Source organism: Dermacentor silvarum, chromosome 10 (assembly GCF_013339745.2).
Source record: "Dermacentor silvarum isolate Dsil-2018 chromosome 10, BIME_Dsil_1.4, whole genome shotgun sequence".
NCBI lineage: Eukaryota > Metazoa > Arthropoda > Arachnida > Ixodida > Ixodidae > Dermacentor > Dermacentor silvarum.
This window is the reverse complement of record NC_051163.1, coordinates 64,231,651-64,254,308: the sequence shown is the minus strand read 5'-3', so window position 1 is coordinate 64,254,308 and position 22,658 is coordinate 64,231,651. Positions and strand designations below refer to the sequence as shown.

The window sequence follows — 22,658 nt, the reverse complement described above, 5'->3', positions numbered from 1 at the left end:
GGGCTCTTAAGCTTCGCCTTTAAGAGTGGAACGCGATTGCGTTATCGGGCCCCGTTCGCATCGCATTTTTCTTTATGAGTAAGCTTTACTGCAACACAGGAAGTGGGAAAGCCAGCTTACAAAGACCAAGCTTACACCGATCCCCTTAAAGATCGGCGTCACTTTTAAACTGAAATGCATTGCTGGGAAGACGTTTTTCCAGGGTCAATATAAGTCGTCTTACATTAAAAAGTAAAGGACCTAGCACTTTTTTTTTTATTTTTTTATTAATTGTTTGCTATTTCCCCGACACGCGCGCTTGTCCAAAACGCGTTAGGCAGGCGAAGTCCCTGCCGAGGATACGAGCGCCATCTGGATATGAATTTCGAAACTAACCTATCCGAGCGCGCCGCTGTTGGTGTGGTAGAAATGCTGGAAAAGGGGTTTGTGTTTGAGTTTCCTCGTGACAGAACTAGGTTTTCTCGTAGATTCAAATTACAATCCGACGCCACTATGTCTGTAGGTTGTGGTTAAGTCGTACTTTACCATTTTTCTGACGGATTTCAGTGTGAGAAATTTAATTTTTGTTCGCTAACACCTTGCCCCACGCGGAAGGCCTGCGCGGTGGGGGGTCGGCGTGGTTGGGGATGGTTTTATCCGCCACGGACGCCGACATTCACGCCGGCGCCGACGCCGGATTTTCTGCGACACGGAGCCCTTAACGCTATCGCGTTAATAATTAATAATAATAATAATAATAATAATAATAATAATAACCGCGTTGCCGTGCGGCGACGTCGCACACGTCGCCGCACAGATAGCCGGCGGCATGAAAAAAATGTATCCGGGGGTGGTGGCAACAAGGCGAAAAAGGCGTGAGCTTTCTTTTAAAGCGTCCCAAACCACCCTGAGCTCGAAAATATGTTGCATAATGGCAGCTGTGTACCATGAGCATAGAGCCGAAATATTTTTTTTCAAATGGTGCAGTAGTAGCAAAGTTACAGGCGATTCACAATGAAGAGAGCCCTGTGTACAAGAAATATACTGCAAAAGGATGGACAGTTGGGCGAGTTGGTACGGTAACATATTATTGGTTTTAAGCGCGAAAGAACACGGGCGGAGATAGAAGAACACAGGACAAGCGCTTGTCCTGTCTTCTTCTGGCTCCGCCCGTGTTCTTTTGCGCTTAAAACCAATAGTATGTTACCGTACCTTACAGGCGATTGATGAACGAGTACTCGGCCGCCGCAGTTTCTCACGTCTTCGCTTATTTATTTATGCAGTTACGTCACAGGCTCTCGAAGGAGTGCTGCGTGACGGGGGGATACAGGGAAAACAGTGATGCGTTTATATAAAACGCATCACTGTTTATAAAACGCATCACTATTTTGATGATTCAAATATAATCTCACTATCAGGGAGGGAGCAGTCTGCCTGACTGGAGCAGTATTTTTTATGGAAGGAGAGCACGCGTCTTCTCCTCTAGCCCTGCCGTAGCTGTGAATAACTGTGCGCGGCTGACGCTTATGCCGCCCGCGTGCCATAGCTAAGTGGTGGGTGCAATGATAAAGGGCGACCAGGGATGGCTGCTAACTTCATGCGCGCTGTCCTCTTTGCCGGGCTGTCTTTCCGCGTCCCTAGTGTTGCAGAGTTAAGAGACAGAGGTCATTGCAGATCACTGACAGAGGCCGTCTGTAGTGGACATAAAAATAGGCAGATAATGATGATGAATCTAATTTTCGAAGTTGCCGTGAATCACGCGGCTGTACGAACCGTTCGCCTCCGCTTCCGGTCTTCTTCATAATGCTTGCATGCATTGTGAAAGCGAGTGCTTGAAGTCATCCAGTGAGGTATTTACAGGTTTACATAGCCCGTGCATTGCACTATGCTTGCTATTTTAATTTTAGGTGAATGTTTACTACAATTTATATGGCCCCTATAACTAACGTATAGACTCGTGTAAGGGCCACACTTTTCTGTCGCGATTTTGATGGGTCTTTCATGGGACCGGGTCATTTAACCTCATTTTTCCAACTACGAGTATAAACTCCGCTGTAAATCTCCGCGATTGCCTCCTTTTGGCATCCAGTAGCAACGCGCGAAAGTACGCTGCGCGCGACAATTCGCTGTTGAGCCCGATCAGAATCAGCGCACGGAATGCGATTGCTTCTCGTTTGGATGACTTTTTTTTTTAATATTGGCTGTCAAGTTGTGGGTACGGCCCTTACACGGGTGCGATCCTTACACGGATATACACGGTAAGAATCTTCCTTCGTGTAATTGTCTTTACTTCGCTATCACTAATATACTCCTTCACCTTCCCGGCCAAAGTGCACTCCCTTTTTTTTTTAGTACTTTGAGTACGAGTATTAGCGCTGCTCGGCATGATTCATAGACTTCTATTTATTCTTATATTGTGTGAATCCGGCTTGGCATCATTTCGATTACTGAGTGAATTCTATATACAAGGTGTTTCAGCGAACACTTTCAAAAATTTTTAAAGGTTGCCTGTGGCAGATAGCACAATTCTAGTTCATGAGCTCATTTACTTGAAGAGGCTGACATTACTTGCACAAAAAATTGAAATGCATAATCGACTAATTAACAAAATTAACCAATTAGGTTTTTAGCTAATTACCTTAGCCCATGTTGCAATTTACAAATTATAGCCGTGGAGTTCTAATCCACTTGTAAGTAGTTCTCAGGCTGACACGAGTGTCGAGATATTAATCCTCTAACTTTGCGGAGAAATGCATTGGCGTGCCAGTTACTTTCTTAACAAAACGTCTCTTTATGCATTGAAGCACAAAATTATGAATAGATATATAAATTATGGGGGTTTACGTGCTAAAACCACGATCTGATTATGAGGCACGCCGTAGTGGAGGATTCTGGAATAATTTATACCACCTGGGGTTCTTTAACGTGCACCTAAATCCAAGTATACGGGTGTTCCAGCATTTCGCCCCCGCCGAAATGCAGCCGCCGTCCCGCGACCTAATGCTTAGCTGTCCAACGCCATAGCCACTAAGAAACCACGGCGAGTAAGCACAAACGTAACTGGAACGCTAATGCATTTCTCCGCAATGTTCGGGAATTAATATCTCGAAACTGGTGCCATCCTGAGAATTAGATCCTAGTGCATCCGCCTTGCGAACTCCACGGCTAGAATTTGTTAAATGCAACATGGGCCATTAGTTTATATGTTAAAAAACTAATTGGTGATTTTTTGTTAATTGGTCGATTATGCATTTCAATTTTTTGTGCGAGTAATGTCCGCCTCTTCGAGTAGACCAGCTCATGAACTGGAATTGTGCTATCTGCCACAGGCAACCTTTAAGAATATTTTGAAAGTGTTTGCTGAAACACCCCGTAATTATGGCCTCTGCATGCAAAAGGCGATGTTTCCATCCATAATGTTTAAATGTTGTAAATAATTAAAAGAGCTTTTTTTTCTTTTTTTTGTCGCCAGTCATTAACATTGCCTACTGGCAAGAGAATCAGTATTGAGACACATATCACTCACGTGCTTTTCACACGCCGTTGATAGAAGATAGAAGACGCGTTGATAGAAGTCTGCAGGTTTTTTTCATGGTCAAAAAAGCACGCAAAGTAATTTGAAGTGAGGTGAACATACATCAACATATTCATTCTCTAGGCATATGCTATGCATTTAGTTGGCTACCTCCTTTTCTTTAAAAAATATAATAAACTGCGTCCTGTGTATATATTTAAATATATGGTGTGTGTGCATGGTGTTCTCAGCGAATATTTAAAAAAAAATGTTGAAGTGAGAAAACACGGATGAGGTAGCCGCCGCTGGTGCTTCTAATGCGCGTGTCCTCCAATTGTCAGGATTTGCGGAAATAAAGCGAAACTATAAATTAAAAACCGTGCACGTCCGCCCCAACAATGATGCCGTAAGCTTTTAGCACAACAAACGTGAAAACGTAGAGGCAACGCAAAAGAATCCTCAAATTGTGTGGGTAACAGAACTCCGGTAACGACACTTTATAAGGGCAAGGAAGGGGGGGGGGGGGGGCTCTGCCCCCCCGGGAAAACTCCGGAGGGGGCTCGAGCCCCGGAGCCCCCCCGTAGTCGGCGCCTATGGTGCCCGACGCAAAACCCACAAGCAGTTCGCGTCTCGCGCATGCGCAGTGGCTTCGACGCTATGTCTTTGGGGCCCCAAAACGTTTGGGGTCCCTATTCTAAGGCTCCTGTATATATCTATATGTATATATATATATATATATATATATATATTACTAGTACAATTAGTGAGCAAGCCTGGAATTGTGTTGGTCAGTTATTTTTATATTTACCAGACATAGACTTATTCATCTATCACACATGGTGAACAATGGGGGCCCGAAAAATCATTTGAATTTGCATTTATTTCTTGACGCTATATGACATCTGTATATGACGCAGGGACAAAAGGCAGTGAGTGGCCAGAAGTTGCTGATCTCACCCAGTAGCAGCAGTGCAGTGCAGTATTGTCGAGATTTTACACAACGAAGTACAATCAACATGAATGACTTGCAATATTCCCAAGAAAAAAAAAACACAGCAGATGTGTGCGACATTGGAGAATTACAACCAAATTTCCAGCGAGGCTGTTCCTTTCGAACCGTTTCAATAAAACTTTCAGTTTCTTGTAATTATATCGCATAGCTTAAAAATTGCCCTTATATGACTGTTCCATTTGAAACAGAACATTGATATCAAATTTCGCTAAATTTGATATCGGTTGAGGTCACAGTTCTCCCAGGGCAGCTGAATAAATTCTGCTTGGTTCCTAAAAGACAGTCATAAAGCTCCGGATTGCTTGCTTGTGTAATTTACTGCATATATCATAACTAGTCCCGTATCTTTGAAGCTTACGTACATAGTGCCCATAACGCGCCCTTTATTTTCATCAAACTTAAGCAATGTATCTTGTTTAGTTCACCGAGCACATCGCTGAAACCAACTAGAAACGTCTTATGACGCATGAAAAATAGGAGAAAAAACAACGGCTCAGTAATTATTTGCCACGCTTACAACTAAACCAGGAACGTAAACATTTTGTCGCACGCTGCACTTACCATGACCCACCTCTCCCCGGTCCACGAAATTTAGACCTGTTATAAGTTAACCAACAGCTGGGACACTGGAAAACATACCTGATAGTGGCTATATCACAAGCTCCAACACTTGAATAAGATTTTTTTTACAAGCTGTGTTTGACCCAACCTCATTTAACTTCGCACAGAGTTTACATAGCGTACCACCAATTTTCGCTATATTTTGTCTTGGTGGCGTTTATAGTTCTGTCAGGGCAGTGGGTTCAATTCTGCCCCGCTCGTTAGACAGGCTCATAATACACTAGAGTGCTTGTATACGTAATTTGTTGCGAAAGTCCCGATTACCCATGTATTTTGAACTTTACCAACACATCAAACACTACCTGTTCCTCAAAGTCAAAAACATAAAGAAGCTGCTTCCTTTAGTTCAGTGAGGACACCAGGCGAACCCATTATATCACGCATGAAAAGGTAAAATTTTTAAAAAGGGGAAAAAAAGAGGGTTCAAAAAGTATTCGTAACGCTTCTTAATAAGCCAGAAACGTTAAAACTTCGCATCACAATGTAGTTAAAATGCTGCCTATTCCAAAGTATAAAATATTATCAAAGTATAAAATGTTTGAAACACAGAGTTCTCTTGGGACATTGGAAAACCTAGCTAATAACAGCAGCCTGAGACTTTTCAATAGTTGCTCACAATTTTTAAATGCGAATGCATTTCTTATTAGTCGGGGCATGTCAGGCGTCTGTCGGTGTCCGCGCGCCGGCAGGTGTTATCTCTCGGCTCTCACTCCCTCTCCCATAGCAACAGCTGCGGGCGCGCGGGCTTATCCTCGCCCCTAGCAACCGGAGCAGGTGGTGCGCCGCCGAAGTAGAGTGACCTAGGGCGCGATCTTGTACGCGTTCCAAAATGGAACGGAGGCGTTCCGTTCCATCGAGCCGCACACGATTGGTCAATTTGAACGTCGCAGTTGAAATTGGCCAATCGTGTGCGGCTCGATGGAACGGAACGCCTCCGTTCCATTTTGGAACGCGTACAAGATCGCGCCCCTAGTCACTCTAGCCGAAGCCATGGAACGCGCGCCCTCTGCCGTGCGCATCTTCTACTCGAACAACGAGGTGACTCGCTTCAACGAGGCCGTTGCGCAGGCGCAGGGAGACGGCGGGTACCGAACGCTGCGAGCTCGGGACTAGACTTTATCGGGACGAGTTTCACGGGTGCAAGACGCCGCACCTGCTGGAGAACGCCAAGCGCAGGGTGGCGCGGATGGTCAGCAGCGAGTTTGCAAACCTCCCGCGAGAAGTGGTGGTCGTGATCGGCAAGCCCTACATGATCACCTCCAACATTGACGTTGTGGACGGTTTGGTCAACGGCACCGTTGGAGTCTTGCGCATGTGCGAGTTTGAACAAGGAGGAGAAGAAGAAGAAGGAGGAGGAGGAGGAGGAGGAGAAAGACGCGCGAGGCGTCTCTGGCTAGAGTTTGACGTGCCCGGCACCGGCGAGTTGTTTGCTGTCTCCATGGGGCTGACAGAAACGGCCCTGGCAAACCACCTGGCCAGTCACTTTACCTCCCGGCCACCTGTCCCGCTCCCCGATCCTGCCAGCATGGTGAGAGGAGCCGCCCCGCACATCGTCCACCACCAGGACTGGATACTGGAGCAAGTGGCGGCACTGTGCAACAAGCCATTCCAACCCCATGAGCTGACCAAGGCCCTCGACCGTTCCAGGCGGCGAAGCGCCCCGGGAGCAGACGGGATAACCTTCCAGATGCTTCGCAACCTTGCGGACGCTGAGAAGGCCCTGCTCCTGGACTGTCTCAACGCTGTCTGGAACAACGGCCAGCTCCCCGAGTCATGGCTCACTGCCATAGTCGTGCCCATACTGAAGGCACGAAAGCCAGCCACAGCTCCATTGTCCTACAGGCCTGTCTCTCTTACATCTGCGGTCTGCAAAGTCATGGAGACCATGGTCCTGGTGCGCCTGCAGTGGATAGCCAGGGTGCTGGAGTTCTTTCCGGAGCAGCAGACTGGCTTCCGGAGTCGCCGCTGCACAGCTGACTCCATCGGCGACGTCGTATCGACACTGGAGCAGGCCAGGAGTGAAGGAGAGGCAGCCCTGCTGGTCCTCCTGGATGTGCAGAGTGCCTTCGACGGCCTGCCCCATCAGGTGGTGATACACGCCCTCGATGCACTGGGAGTGTCGGGACGCATGGAGCAATTCGTGCGTGCCTTCCTGACTGGTCGCTCGTTCCGAGTGCGCGTGGGCACCGCACAGAGCTCCCCGCGACCGGTCACGGCAGGCGTGCCTCAGGGATCGGTGCTGAGCCCCTTCCTTTTCAACGTGGCCCTAGCACGCCTGCCCTCATCCATCCCGAAGGGCCGGCGCTTCCCAGTGCACTGCTCAGTGTACGCAGACGACATCGCCCTGTGGACCAGCGGACCACGACGCAGCCTTCCTGCAGTCCGGACCTGCCTCCAGGAGGCCCTGGACGCCTCGGTGGGCCACCTAGCTTCCGTGGGCCTCACGGTATCGTCTGCCAAGACCAAGGCTCTCCTGGTGCATCCTCGTTCGGCCACCCGACGGAGCACTGCCTGTCTCAGCGTAGGAGGCACCGAGATACCTTGGCAGAAGACAGTCATGTACCTGGGACTGCAGATCGACCACCTGCTGACCTGGACTCCCGCTGTAAAGGCTGCCGTGGCCCAGGTCCAGAGAGTCCAGAAAGCCGTGAGCCGCATTTTCTTGAGGGGGCGAGGATGCTCGACATCCTGGGCGCTGCGTCTGCATTCTGCAGCCGCCACCTCCAGGCTGATCTACGCCTTGCCACTCGTCACGCTGTCAGCAACCCGGCTGAGACGTCTGGAGCAGCTACACAGAGGCTTCATCAGGAGCGTGCTGGGGCTGCCCCGGACCTCTCAAATAGCAGCAACGCTCGCAGAGGCGGGGGCGTGGCCTCTGTCCCTCCTGCTGCAGCAACGTGGCCTGCTGCACATCGACAGGCTGGCCCACGCCCCTGACGGAGAACGCCTGCTCACCCGCCTGGCGAGCCGTCCCTCCTCCAGGATGGGGAGCCTCGTCGACACTTACCTGGCAGTGGTCGGCCAGGTACCCCCAGCACCACGACTCCCGCCACCACACGAGAGGCCCCTGGTCATCACCACCTCGCTTGAAGGACACAGCAAGCGGCGATCATCCAGCTGCGTACTCCTTCAGGTGGCTACCTCCAAGCTGGAGGAAGAGCTGGCGGGGAGATTGCTCGTCTTCACGGATGGCTCCGTCCTCCCCGACAGCGGCTCAGCCACTGCAGCCTGTGTGGCCCCCGCGCTCGGCAGGGCATCGACCTGTCGACTTCCCTTCTCGGCCAGCTCCACCGCTGCTGAGATGGCGGGCCTCCACCTGGCCGCAGACCTGCTGGCAGCCGAGCCTCCTGGGGTACCGGTCGCAGTGGCCAGCGACTCGCGAGCTGCTCTCCAGGCTGTGTGCCTCCCGGAGAGGGCTGGCTTCAGTGCAGCCCTCCTGGTGACGAAGCTTCACGCCCTCCGTGCCAGTGGTACTGATGTCTCTTTGCACTGGGTACCTGCTCACGTGGGGATCCCGGGCAATGAAGAGGCAGATGCCTTGGCCAAGGAGGCACACGGCACGGACACGGCACCCAGCCAGGCGGTCGTGTCATCGGACTACTCCAGGAGCACATTGCAACGACTGCTGCTGAGCTGCCACCCCGACGCACGCGTGGCAAGGCGGAGCCCTCCGACACGGCTGCCTGACAGGGGACTGACCAGAAGGGAGAGATCCCTCCTACTACGCCTTCGGATTGGCTGCTGCTGGACAGCCGCCCGAAGCTTCCGCCTGGGAAGAGCAGACTCCCCAGCCTGCTCTATGTGCGGGGCAAACGAAACACTGGAGCACCTCCTATGTTCCTGCCCCGCACTCGACCAACACCGCAACACCATGGTGGCTCAACTCCGCCGCATGGGCCTACCTTCTGGTACCAGCACGGACCTGCTGCATCCAGCCCGCAATCCCAGCCAAGTGTTCAAGGTGGTCCTCGGCTACCTTGCGGACACTATGCTGGCTGACCAGCTGTAGGGACACCCTGCCCGAGACGAGGACGACTGCCCTCTCCCTTCCACCCTTCTCCCACTATTTCCTTCTTTCTCCCCCCCATTCCCCTCCCCTCAGATGCTGAGCCGTGCTCCCTATAAGGGCTGCAGAAATATGCATCTTTTCCCACCCCGAACCTCTACTACTCTACTACTACTACTCTACACCGGCAAGTTGACTCGCGCACGCGCGAATCGCGCCGTGCACGAGGCCAAGACCAACGGCTACGTCATCAGAAGCGTCACCTGGGTACCTATCGAAATGCAGTCTCTCACGCTCACCATTGACCGCAAGGCCGGCATTGCCTGCAAGCGAACGCAGTTTTCCCTCGTCCAGGCCAGCGCCATCACGGTTCACAAGTCTCAGGGGGGAACGTACGCCTCGGTCTTGTACGAGTACGCCAGGACGCACCCGCAAAAGCTCGTCTACGTTGCGCTCTCACGCTGCACCAACCTCAACGGCCTCTACCTCACAAACTGCGACGGAGACCACACCTTCTACCATCGAGAGGCCAACCCGGACAAGCCCATGGTGGACGAGTTTCGCAGGCTCGAGAGTCAACGCCTGCACACCGTCACGCAACGATACCTCACCGCGTTGAAAGAACAGGAACTGTCTCGAGTGTGCGAAGGCGGCTCCAGAGAGTTTACGCTCGCGCTCCTCAACGTTCGCTCTCTCTCCGCCCACGCGCTGGACGTTGCCAGAGACCCCGTGCTCGGCAAAGTTGACCTCCTGTGTCTCACCGAGACTTGGAATAACGGCACTGCTGCCGGTAGTGGTTGTGAGGACGCTGTGGTTCGCGGGTACGACGCTGCTGCGTGCGCGCGCGCCGTTGCCACTCGCCGAGCGGGCGGTGTGGACGTGTTCCTCAAGCGATACCTGCCCTTCAGCGAAGAACTGCGACAGCAACGGCAGTCCTCGCTTCTCGTCCTCGACCGCCGCGTCTGCCCTAGTGTCAGTGGTGGTCTGTGTGACGATGGTGCCGACGACGCCGTCAACGAGTACTACTTTGCTCGAAGCGGCAAGGACGGCGAATACTGCGGCGTTAATCTCGTTGCTAACGTGTATGGGAACCTCATATCGCATGCCGTTGCCACCTCGCCCGTTCGAGACACGTCTCCGTACAAAGACACCCTTGCCTACACCGGAGACGGAGTCTTTGTGATGATCGTGTACCTCGATCGCGCCCAACCTCGCTCGTGACGCCGTTGCCACGCAACTGGACGCGGCTATGGAAAGTGTGTGTGTGCGCTCCAAAGTATCTGACCCCGTCGTCTTGGTTGGTGACTTTAACGTGGACGTGAGAAAGAAGAGCGGCGAGTGGTTGGTGGAGTACATGCGGACAAAGTACTCTATGTAGTGTGCCTCCGCCGAGTCCGACAAGTGTCCGACTACCATTCACGGAAGTTGCATTGATCTCGCCTTTACCCGAAACTGTGACGTGCGCATGCTTCTCAAAGACCCTTTGATTGTACACTTTAGCGACCACAAGGCTGTGATTATGGCCGTCAGGTGCAATGACAACACAAACAGGTGCTGATGAATGTGTTGTACTGAAGGCGATTGACCGCGCTTCGATGTCTGGGGAAAGAAGACGATGAGTGTGGTTGTTGTTGACGCTCTAGCTCGCGCTCGCCGGTAACCAGACCTGCCTTTCGGATAGCCTTCTGTAACGCCACATCGAGGCCTGCTTGAAGACCAACATCCCCATTTTAAGTAGTGGAGGTGCTGGGTACCTTGATAGGTTGGCGAAGCCACACCATGTTGAGAGCGGAAGCTGCGACGGTGACAGTGGCGGGCTATATGGCCCGCAAGACCACATGCGAAGCATATGGGCCGGTTATCAATGGTACGCCACGGATTCACAACAGATGGTCCGGTGGGCGCAGAAGGATGGGGCACCGGGCGTGAGGGTGGCAGCGACGTGTAGAAGGACCCGGTGGCACGGTAGGCGCCAGAAAGAGATGGGGCCTGTGGTTTGGCAAGAGCGGCAGCGTAAGTTAATGGCGTAGGGACAGGCAACGCCGGCGGGGCAGTTGGTAGTGCCTGGGCGACTTGCGTCTCAATGAAATGACGAAGAGGTGGGTCTAAAGATGACGGCGCTGGCTCAGGTGTGTGGGCGACAAGGGAAAGTTGACGTGCAACTTCCTCGCTGATGAACTGCTTTATGTGTGGCAGCAAAACGGTGTGATCGGCAGTGGCGTCGCTGGCAAGGGTGGAAATGTCTGCTGCAACTTGAGCAGCACGGCGCGTCGACGCACGCTGCTTTCGCAGCTCGTCGTAAGTCTGGCAGAGTTGTATCACGTCGGCTACCGTCTGGGGGTTCCTAGCGAAAAGCATCTGAAATGCGTCGTCGTCGACTACTTGCATGATTTGCTTTATTTTTTCTCCTTCAGTGAGAGATGGGTCGACGCGCTTGCACAGGGAGAGAACATCTTCGATGTAGCTTGTAAACGTCTCCTCCCTGCGTTGGACTCGACTGCGCAAGCGCTGTTCCGCGCGAAGCCGGCGCACGGCGGGACGACCGAAGACCTCCGCGACGGCTGCCGTAAAGGTCGACCAGCTCGTGATTTCGGTTTCATGGTTTTTGAACCAGAGGCTGGCTACATTAGTGATGTAAAAGTGAACGTTCGTGAGCTTGGCGCGGTCATCCCATGTGTTACTAGAGCTCACTCGTTCGTACTCGGCGATCCAGTCCTCGACGTCCTGGTCGTCGGTGCCGCTAAATACAGGTGGGTCCCGTTGTCGGGGCACGCCAGCACAGTGGATTGTCGTTGGCACGGGAGCAGCTTGCGACGGGCCAGGATCAGTCATGGTGAAAGCTGATGGTAGCGTACGACTGCGAAGTTCCAGGATGGACAGTACCCCGCTACCTCCACCACTTCCCCATTTTAGTGTAAATAAATGGTTACGGTACAAATCCTCATCTCGTCATTAATTTACGCCATTAAAATTACTACGCCGTGTACTCTCGGCGCAAGAAATGCATTCGCATTTCCTCACGATTCCCTTCGGGGAGGTGGGGGCAATTTTTTTTAAGCTCTATTTGATCAACATGCATTTACCATCGCAAGTAAACTTGGCGTATTGTTTTCCCGTATGTTCGCAAAATTTGACCTCAGTTGTAGTTGTTACTATGACAGCGCAATCGTATATTCTACTGGAAAAGGCGAATTTAACCCACTCATTTGGAACATTGCCTACATATTGTCCATACCATGCCCCTAATTTTCCCCAGATATAAACAAGATGTCTTGTTTAGCTCACTGGACACATTGGAGGAGCAAACTACGCATCTCGTATGATGCACGAAAACACATGGAAAAACGAGAACTTAGTAATAATCTGCAGCACTTGCATTTAGGCAGGAAAGTGAAAGTTTCGCAATGCATTGCGCTTAAAATTCTCCCTATTTTCACGGAATTAGAAGTCCGTATCTTGTGCAATTGCAGTGATGCTACCGCTGCGCCATTTGCGCCGAACTGCGCCGAAAGGCTAACTCGGCTACATCCTGCTATATTTCAGCAAAATATGAGAAATCTGCGCCCACTCTGCGCTGAAAGGGTTGCTCGGGCTTTCAAAAATGAAACTATGCCCTCAAGCGCTGTTTTACCGCACCATCTGAAGTGTCACTGCGTGGACCAGCGGCTGCATTAGTTCCGTGGTGAACTGAGTCAGGGGATCGTACTGCTGTTTCTTCCATGGGTTGCTGTCTATATTCAATACCTTCCACCCTGACGCATGCGGGTTGCTGAGGCAACGGGACAACCTAGTTCTTCAGGCAGCAGCAAGCGATCGCGCTGGCACCGAAACAGACCCCGCACTCCTTTATGACCAATGTAAAACGCTGACTGAAGTTTCGGACGCTATGTATGGTGTCTCGGTCGATTTTTGCAACATAACGCGCGCACTGACGCGGACGCGGTGGCCGTGAACAATTTTTCGCAATCAGTTTGTCGCCCCCCCCCCCCCCCCCCCCTTCCACAGACACACACACACTTTTCTTGGCATGGCAATTTCAGGGCGTAAGAATGGCATACGGCCAAGGTTTTGGTCAACTCGGCTACTTTCGCTGCTGGATGCTGAGGAAGCGCCACTTTTTTTTGGACTGGCCGATTTTTCGGATGTTTTCGCGGCCCCTAGGGAGTCCGGAAAATTGGACTTCGACTGTAGATGGTTATAAATAAATCGCAGCACAGGAAAAACTACGTAAGCTTTTCGTACCGCTGGCGGTAACTTTTTACAAAGGAGTGCTCCATCTTGGAGAATACATTTATAGGAGCAAAATCATGCTGAAGGTTGCCAAACGTTTCCTAATTCTGCATGTGGCCCATCCAAGTGCTTCCGGGATCTTCAAGCACATCTTAGGACAACCACAGCTTTGTCGCAGTCCACACTAAGGACAGCGATAAAGGGAGGGATGGGGTCATTTTTAGTGTTTGGATTGAATTTATGAACCAGGTGACCACTTACTGCTTTCACATGCATTGTCAACTGTAAACGCCCCATATAATAGTTTGCAATCGCTTTCATAAACCTGCTCCGAAGGTCCATTTTACTGCTCCAAAACGCATTTATGGCTGCTCCAAAAGCTGCTCCGAAAGGGGATGGGCCAGTAGCATCACTGCAATTGTTTTAGGAGTCTGGGAAACATTTCGACTAGCGGCAACATGACAGCCTAGCTGGAACACTTCAATGAGCAACTTTCTAAAGAGGCTGTAATGAACCTACACAGAATAAACATATATCGCTCACCATTAAGAGCATTGCTTCATACTTCGAATAAATATAAACACCGTGCCACACATAGTTTACCGAGGATACCGGGGGGAAACAACTAAATGTCGTGTATAACGCATAAAAATTGGGAGAAAGCGAGTATTCAGTAACTTTTTTTTTTTTGTGCACATAACCAACCTACATAGTTCCAATTTTCGGGTGCGACTGTTTTCACAAAACATTCGTGCAGTGGCGGGGCCTCGCCTCGATGACGCATCACCGTTTTCTTTTTATTGCTATGGCAATTATATGGACACTCCAAAGCAGATTTCTGCCGTCGGCGTCGCTGTCGCCGTGAGGTTCCGTATGACGTCAATGGCGATGAAATCGTCGCCGTGCTCCGGACGCTGTATGTGCGAATGAAAGGGCGCGAGGGACGCGCGCTTTCACGGGGAGCGAACGCACGTCGGAGAGCAAACGCGCGTTCTGCGCCGTGCGGTGGTAAGTGGTTCTTGAGGGAAAGGGAAAGGTTGGCGCTATCTTCTGCAGCCCTTGAGGGAGCACGGCTCTGCGCCGTGCTCCCTGAAGGGCTGCAGAATTAAGCGTCTCTTTCCTCCTTTCCATATATAGAGAGCAAACGCAACTTTTTACGTCGCGCTAAAGGCAATTTGATGTTTTGGGAAAACAGTCGCACCCGAAAATTGGAACTGTGTAGGTTGGTTATGTGCGCAAAAAAAAAAAAAAGTTACTGAATACTCGCTTTCTCCCAATTTTTATGCGTTATGCGGGACAAGAGGGAGGGAGGGGAGGCGACGTTTAGCTGCGGCACCAAATACGTATCTATATAAAAACGCCGCGCGCGTTCCGTGCGAACGCGGGCAAAACGCCGACGGCGTAGACAACAGTTCTGCGCGTTGCTGGTGCTGCTGCTTGTCCAAGTTTGTACAGCTGATAAAACTGCCATCCTTACATCTTATAGCTCTCTACTAATTTGCTATCGCAATTGGTGCTTCGCCTTTCGGGTGAAACTGCGACAACTTTTTTTTTTTCCCTCTCTGTTTGGCGGCGCGGTCGGTTGTGCCCCGGTGCCGCGGCGCGGGCGCCGACGCGAAGCGGCGGTCGTTGGGGTATTGCGGAGCGCAGCGTAGCAACACCCCAAATAAAGAAATACTGATCTAGTCAGGTAGACTGCTCTCTCCCTGATAGTGAGATTATATTTGGATCATCAAAACAGTGATGCGTTTATTTAGGAATACCATCGATCCCTTAACAGCAGCCACAGTTGTACGTAGTCACCACTAGCCCAGCGTGTTCTCCGTTCAAACGCCGGCGGCGTTGGAATGCCGCCAAACAGAGAGGAAGAACCAAAAAAAAAAAAAAAGAAAATGGTGATACGTGATCGAGGCAAAGCCCCACCCCTGCATGGATTTGTTGTGAAAACAGTCGCACCCCCAATTTTCGGTACACGTCACAAAAAAGTGGCCTTCATTTGTTCAAAATATGGAATGTCTGCTGTTATTGCTCCCGCCAGGAAACGAGTAATAGTGTAGCTTTATTTAGAAACGGCCTGAAAATGAAATCGAGAAATCAGAAGTGACACGTACTACATGCCTTTAGAAAAGCTTCAGTTCAGTGTTCTGTTGGTATTGAAATGGCTCCGCACGTTTGACCAAGGTCCTTTTCACGAAAATATCTAGGATAAGACGCGATTTTACAATACAATTGGACAGTTAGACCTGTAAGTGGTTTGATTAGATTTTTGATGGAGATAAGATACTGAGACTGCAACGCTATGTAGAATCTCTCGACAGAGATTCAACAGTTACAGCATTTGATAATTTAACGATTTCATGCTGTAGAAGGCACACCAATCGTTGGGCACGGCTGATTATAATACTTGATCCGGTCCTCTCCACCCCCTCGCCGGCAGGTTAAATATAGCAAGCCGATTGTGTTTTCAAATACGGTTAGGCGGTCCCAAAAAACTGGGCATGGTGCAAGTAGCGCAAGCGGAAATTTGTTAGGGCGGGAACTGTCTAGTGCCAGGCCTTCTTCGCAATACGCGCGTGTGTGGCGAATTCCGTGCGTCACCGGCTACAGCGCGTCACGATGAGGCACAAAAGACAATCCTCGCTGCCCAAGCAGTGGATACGTATATAGTAAAGAAAAGCATTACTTACGCGGCCACTCTATTCAGAAAGAAAAGTTAGCTCGAGCTGTAGTTTTGTTGGACTTTCCAGCGTGCAGTCGAAAGTGCACGCTTTCAAAAGTGGTGTTTGTGGGGGAGGGGGGGGGGGGCAAATAGCATACATTGCCCCCCCCCCCTCGTTTTATAGTGGGGAGGCAAGTGACCCCCCCCCCCCCACGTGTAGATACGCCTATGGGCCCCGCCTACATGACCGAAGCGCAGCAGCCGATTGCCGCCGCGACTAAAGAAATAGGCCTGCTCACGCGACTCGGCCCAGTTCGAAGCGCGGGCTGCCATGTTCTCCGTCGGCGGGGTCATCGGCCGTCCGGCTCATGACGTCAGTCTAAAGTGCGCGCCCATTGGTGGAGGCTCGTGTGTATCCGCCTTTGAGGGGCAAATGCCGCTGCATTTTTCCTGAATGTTCTCCTCTTGATCTCCTCCACTTCGTCTCGAGACAGGGAAAGCATGCAGGCACCTTATTGTGCCTCAATGCGCACAGCCTCCCTCGTGGCGGGCGAGGAGGACATCGAAGCACCCTATTGTCTACCAACCAATCGATAGCTTTTACCCTGGTGACGTCACTCGCAGCTCCCTGCTGGCGTCACGAGGTACGAAGGGACCGGAAAAGCCGGTGTAGATTCTTTTTTCTTTTCATTTTTGGATTCGCCACAGCGCGTAGCGCTGCGATTTCCTTGAAAATAATCTTCGCAGTACACAGAACGCGATGCGCGTGTTCCTTTAAGATATGTAAAAAAATGTCAGTGGTGGTTTAGGGGCCCAATATTGTTGTGTTACCACTACAATGAGAGATGGCGCCACCGTTCTGTTACCCCTAATTATGCATTAATTTGGGACTGCCACAAGCGAAGAATATTGCATATAGGTATATTCTGGAATTCTGGACAATACGGTCAAGTAGACATAATGCATCCCAAACATTGTGTTAAGCTGCAACCACCACGAAATGTGGAAAATTTAAGGGCGAATGAGCCTGTGATTTAGCCAGAAGAGACATGTATACTTTGTGCACCTATTTGCGTAGCATTCAGTACATAGGAGGAAGTGAGTGAGTGAGTGAGTGAACTTTATTTGGTCCACGATGATGGAACTAAACTCGACGTCACCTGGCTAGGCCCACTCTGGGACCATCAGGTCTAACCTGACGGCCCTCTCACGGGCGCTCTGGACTGCCAGGATTTGAGAGATCTGATCCTGGGCCTTAATAAGTGTCATGATATAGGTATATAACCACCATGCATGGGTGCATACATCTTTGCTTGCAAGTTCACCCAACAGCTTTCCTGGTTGGCAGACCCTTAGCTTTTGCTGCATTATACAGAGATAGTGAGACAATTTAATTCTGGGGTTTTATGTGCCAGAACCACGGTATGATAATGAGGCACAGAGTAATAGGGGACTCCAGATCAATTTTGAACACCTGGGGTTCTTTAACACGCACCGAATGCACATTGCATGGGTGTTGTTGCATATCGCCCCCATTGAAATACGGCTGCCACAACTGGGATTTGATCCCACGCCCTTGGGCTTAGCAGCTCAACGCCAAAGCCACTACGCCACCACAGCATGTAAAAGATAGTGAAACACAGTTCAGAGGAAGCTAACTCACCATCACATGCTACTTATTAAAATTTGCCTCAACCACTGTGAATGAAATTAGCTGAATTTAAAAGTAAATGTTTATTTAATACTGGCAAGTGATGGATGCATAGAAATTGTTTTAACAAAAATTATCAAACATCAAAATATTTACAAGTTCACAGCTTGTAATTATGCAACAAAACCAGGTGTTGGGGTTCTGTAAATTGCTACTAACAAAGTGTTTAATATAACATAATCATACTTCCTCGATTACAAGAGTTTTGCAAAATACATCCTGTGAATACAATGTTGTTTAATGCCACTGACTGTGACTTTGGTTTTTCTACACGAGTTATCGTATTGAAAACAGTTTCAAATTTTCTGGGTGATAAAATTTCTGAATGACTGGCATTCTTGCAAATGTAAATAAAAATTATGTGACAATAACACACCATCACCTCACTTTTTCTATTAAAATAAAATGAATTGCACTACACGCTATGATTCACAATCACTTGATGAGTCTGCATTTCATGTGTATTTGAATAAAGAGAATTGACAATGACCCCAAGCTAAAGACCTGTCTCAGTGTCACTGTAACTGTGGACAGGAATGTGAATCATCGTGGTCATTCAAATTAGTTTATGAACTTTATCAAGTGACAATATAATCCCAGTGATTAACGATGACTGAACAGGGAGTGTCTCAGGCTGCAGCCAATGCTTTAACAAGGGGGGGGGGGGGGGGGCGTGTCTGACAAAAACAAGCCCTGTATGTGTTCTTGCGCAGAGAGAAAATACAAGAACACTAGTTGGCACAAACCTGGCACATTCCTTGTTTGAACAGTTTGATGAAAACAAGTTGTCTAAACTTCTCTAAACGTTGACTCCAACCTGAGACATCCTTTGTCCAACTACTTCCAAGTCTCCACCTTATCTGTCTTGTTTAGATATATAACTGGCAGTTGATGTGACAGATGCAATAGCAGAAAGAAATTGTGCGGAAACCATCAACGATGATTGTCAATGTAGGCGACTAACTGAATGCTTCTAGAAAGCTATTTGCTTTTTTAGAGGAATGATGCGCTTGATGGCATACATTTGTTAGCGTGAGGATATTCTGAACTTACTGCTTGTTGTTTCATTATATAATTCGGTAAAGAACAGAGTTGTTAGCAGCACATCTGTAGGGGTAGTATAGGTGGCATTACGTATAAGCTGATTTGCCGTGTCTGTTGTCTCCAGCAGTGCGAGTACCAAGGCTACTGCCATCCTCCGCTACGTAAATTCTACTGATATCTAGAACTTCAGTACTTTGCAACCAAGGAGGAGATAATATGGGGGAAAAAGCCAATGCTAGATGATGTCATTGAGCACTTATGTGGGGTGCAACTATACCAGAAATGACAGGCGTATGGGACAGGCGTATATGGCAGGCTGTTAGTGTGAACATAAATGTTTTTCTGCCAAGTTACACTAAGCTGGCAGACAAGACGCTCATGAAGACATCTATATCACGGTTGACAGATTGGCAAGAGCACGCTGTGTTAAATTGTACATTCATAATTTTGGTTTCACAGTGTCGAAGATGTAAGTGAAGTCTGGTGGAAAGTAGAGCATTCAGCCAGAGGCTGGGAAATTCAGCTTCTTCAATTAAAAATGCCAACAGATGCGCTATTCTCCCCTCAAATATGATGTCCTCTGCCAGTCCCTGCAGAGCCTGTTCATTTTGGAGAATGCGAGCTACGGCCTTCGGCCTTTGAGTGTGAGTACCAAGGCTACTGCCATCCTCCTCTCGCGGCCGAGCCCTCGCTCACAGACAACACAGAGATAGAGGCTGATGGGAGGAGAGGAGGGCTGTTCTGCCCGACTGCTCCATTTCAGCAGCAAAACTTTCAGGAACCCCAAAGCTCACGCGTAACATCACATGCGTGTCAAAGAGCTAGTTGGCGTTCAACAACAAACCTGCTCCTCAACTCCGTTGCCCTTTGCATTGGCACCTTTGTATCATCGGCAAGTCCGACCGCCAATGCCGATAACGGGCAAAAGAGAAAAAGAAAGCTATTCGCTTAAAATAACTTCGGATGAATGTTCATAGTTGAGAAACCATTGCTAAATCAGAAGGTGAGTAAGTGTAAGGAACACGAGGGACAGCGCTTGTATATGTACCTCACGCAGTCCTCGTCCGATGTAGCGCTGTTTTTTTTAAATGTGACATATACAGTGCGTGTGGTGGCCAGAATACCCACACAGCAAGAATCTAGGCCAACCACCAAAGTCTAAATTACATGTGTAGCTTCTGTGACCAGGTACATAAATCTGAAACCAAACATATCCCGCAAAAGTGTGCTGAACTGGGCTGGTTGGCACATTATTAGAAGGGATATAAACAGCACTTCAGAAAGGATAAAGTAACCACAGTGCTGTGTCTGTCGTCCTTACTTCTATACTGTCTGAAGCGCTGCTCGATTCTTTTCCAAACATTGCACAAACATAGCCTTTTGCAATTTCACCTAAGGGCGTGGGTAGTGAGACTGGTCGATCTCATTGATGGTTTGTCCCATTTTTGTCAGCGTTCACATTTATGGTCCAGCATGATCGAAGGAGAAGTCAAAACGATTGCCTTCACATGCAGTTTATCTCAACAAAAATTTTACAAAGAAAACAGGGTTTGTGAATAACACTTAGCCCCCCGAAATATTATGCCTAAAGTCTGAATCAAAGCAGCCTGTGCCTGCTACAAAACAAATGACTCCGACGTCGTAGTCATGCCATTGAATATAAATGTGTTGTTCAACGGCACATACTGTCCCGTGACCAGTTTGATGACTTCCTGAGCCGCACAGCCCCCAACAAACGCTGCCACAGTGTGAATCTCCGCGGCGCCATACCGACACATTTCGTGGACATAGTCGTCCTTGGCTACCGGTCCGGAGCCCAACTGTTCGAGCACTTGGCACAGCGATGCCTTCAACTTACTGATGTCAGTCTCGAGCTGGTCTTCAAAGTAACCCGGGTAGCGGTTGTACTGGCTGTAAAAATGGTCGGCAGCTCTCAGCATCAAGTAGAAGATTATCTCACTATCCGGGGAGTCCAGGCTCGTCAAAATGGTGCCGACTGGGGCCTCTTTGGCATCGTACTCCGCAGCCAGGGATCGACCACGAACCAGTCGCAGCGCATGGGCATTCTTGCAAAAGACTTTCACCTCGGCTTCGGTGATGAAGCCTTCAGGCTTGCCAATCGTGGCCAGAAGCTGTTGAACCCTGTGATGAACAGCCCTGACGTCCTTCTCTGCTTCGGCATGATACATGTTGAGCAGTTTGACGTATCGGTCTGTGTCCGACGTCATATCTGGGAGAGTTCCCCGCACAGGCAAGGCACCTTTACCCTCACTCTCGACGAAGTCCTTCAGAGCACGCATCAATATCCAGAACGGCCTGCTTTCCGTGGTAATGTTTAGGCAGGCTTCCTCTTCAAAAAGTTGTTTCACGTGATGGGGCACCTCGGTAGGGTTCAGAGATTTGTTGACTGCCTTCACTGCTTCTTCGAAGTTCTCCTCGTCCTCGTTTCCCCGGTCTCCTTTGGCCCTTATCCATCCCTTGATTAAGGCCTTGAAGGCCTGCTTTTCTTGACTACTTTTGGGAAGGGTCTGTGACCCGCTCTGTCGCCGCCACTCGTCTAGAGCTTTGAGAAGGATAACCACGTACGGCGTGTGGCTGTGCTCCTTGTCCGAGAGTTCGCCCATGTTAATCGAGTCGACAAAAGCACGCAGAGCAGGGAACGGCCTGTCAAGGCGGAGGTCGTCGAAGTCGTTGTCAGGGTGCGTTTCTATGACAGGGTGCTCGTTCATCTGCAGTCGCATGTAGCCGATGAAACCGTAAGAACGACACACCAGGAGGGGCACGTTCGCGTCCCACAGCCTCGCAGCCAAAGCCAGCAGGGTCTTTTCTTGCAACCCAGTCGCGATGACGGCAGAGAAGTTGGAAAAGTAGGCGGGGTTTTGCTCCAGCAAATTTTCGGGGGTCTCTTCCACGAAGTCGCCTTGAACGTCGGGGTTCAGTTCTACGAGAAGCCGGGCAGCGGCCTCCGCCCGCGGTTTTCCTATACTAGCGCTGTCCAAAAAGAAGTTGTTGCCAACGTCTTCGGCCGTCACTGCGTGGCCGTCGACGATGGTGAAGGCGCCGACACCCGGGAGTACGATGCTCTTCAAGGCTTCGGTGCCGGTTGCCGTGGCGTTGATGAGGCATACGTGGGAGGACTCCAGAGCTGCTTGTCCATGGTCGCCCCACAGTCTTAGCTGCCTGTCGTACTTCTTGCTCTTCTCGGAGTCGGCGGACCTCGGCCTCATAATGACAGTACGCGATGAGAACGGAACAACGCGCTACTGGTCGCACCGATCGATTGTAAACACAGAAATTAAGTAATTCCAAGTGTGACAATGCTTTGCACCGTGTGCCTCAAACGCAAATATATTTCAAGCAAGAATTAACAACTTACGTGTTATTGCGTCACCTGTGAGAAAGGCAAAAAACTAAGAAACTTATTTTTTTGCATTTGAACGTTTAAATAACAGTGTTATTTGCTAAACAGAGATGGCGCGCAAATCGGTTAGCGTACAATATAGATCACAAATAATGGTTGGTTTTTGCAGCAGAATTTTGCTAGGGTTGTGTCAAACTGACTTCGACATTGCCAGACAAGATTATTGGCACTGTTTCATTATTTTCTTGGCTTAAGACGTAAAAGCAACGTTTAAATAGCCTTTGCCAGAGCTCTCGATGCTTGTGAAAGGTGTGCGACGCGCTGCTTGCCGATTATGTTGCCGATGCATCGACGTGTTGACGTGCTTGACGTAATTTTCGTCGCGGCAGGTTCTTGCGTGCACAAGTCGGCTTGCCTGTTTGCCGGTTTTAGCTAAAGTCCCTAGATTTTCTGCTCTGAAGGCAAAAAAATATCTAGGGATTTTAGTTTTAGGTTATTAAAAAGTAGCCTAAAATGACAGC

At 49.8% G+C, this 22,658-nt stretch overlaps 1 protein-coding gene across 1 annotated transcript; it reads right to left on the bottom strand.

Moving 5' to 3' along the window:
• Positions 1–20,261: 20,261 nt before the first annotated feature.
• On the bottom strand, positions 20,262–22,119 carry LOC119465867 (NEDD8-activating enzyme E1 regulatory subunit). The gene has a single exon (XM_037726347.2). The coding sequence runs from the start codon at positions 22,001–22,003 to the stop codon at positions 20,393–20,395; it is 1,611 nt and encodes a 536-aa protein (XP_037582275.1). The 5' UTR covers positions 22,004–22,119; the 3' UTR covers positions 20,262–20,392.
• Between the last annotated feature and the right edge of the window lie 539 nt (positions 22,120–22,658).

What these genes read in the sequence shown, in the direction of transcription:
- LOC119465867 (XM_037726347.2), bottom strand. Translation starts at nt 22,003, where the DNA reads ATGAGGCCGAGGTCCGCCGACTCCGAGAAGAGCAAGAAGTACGACAGG.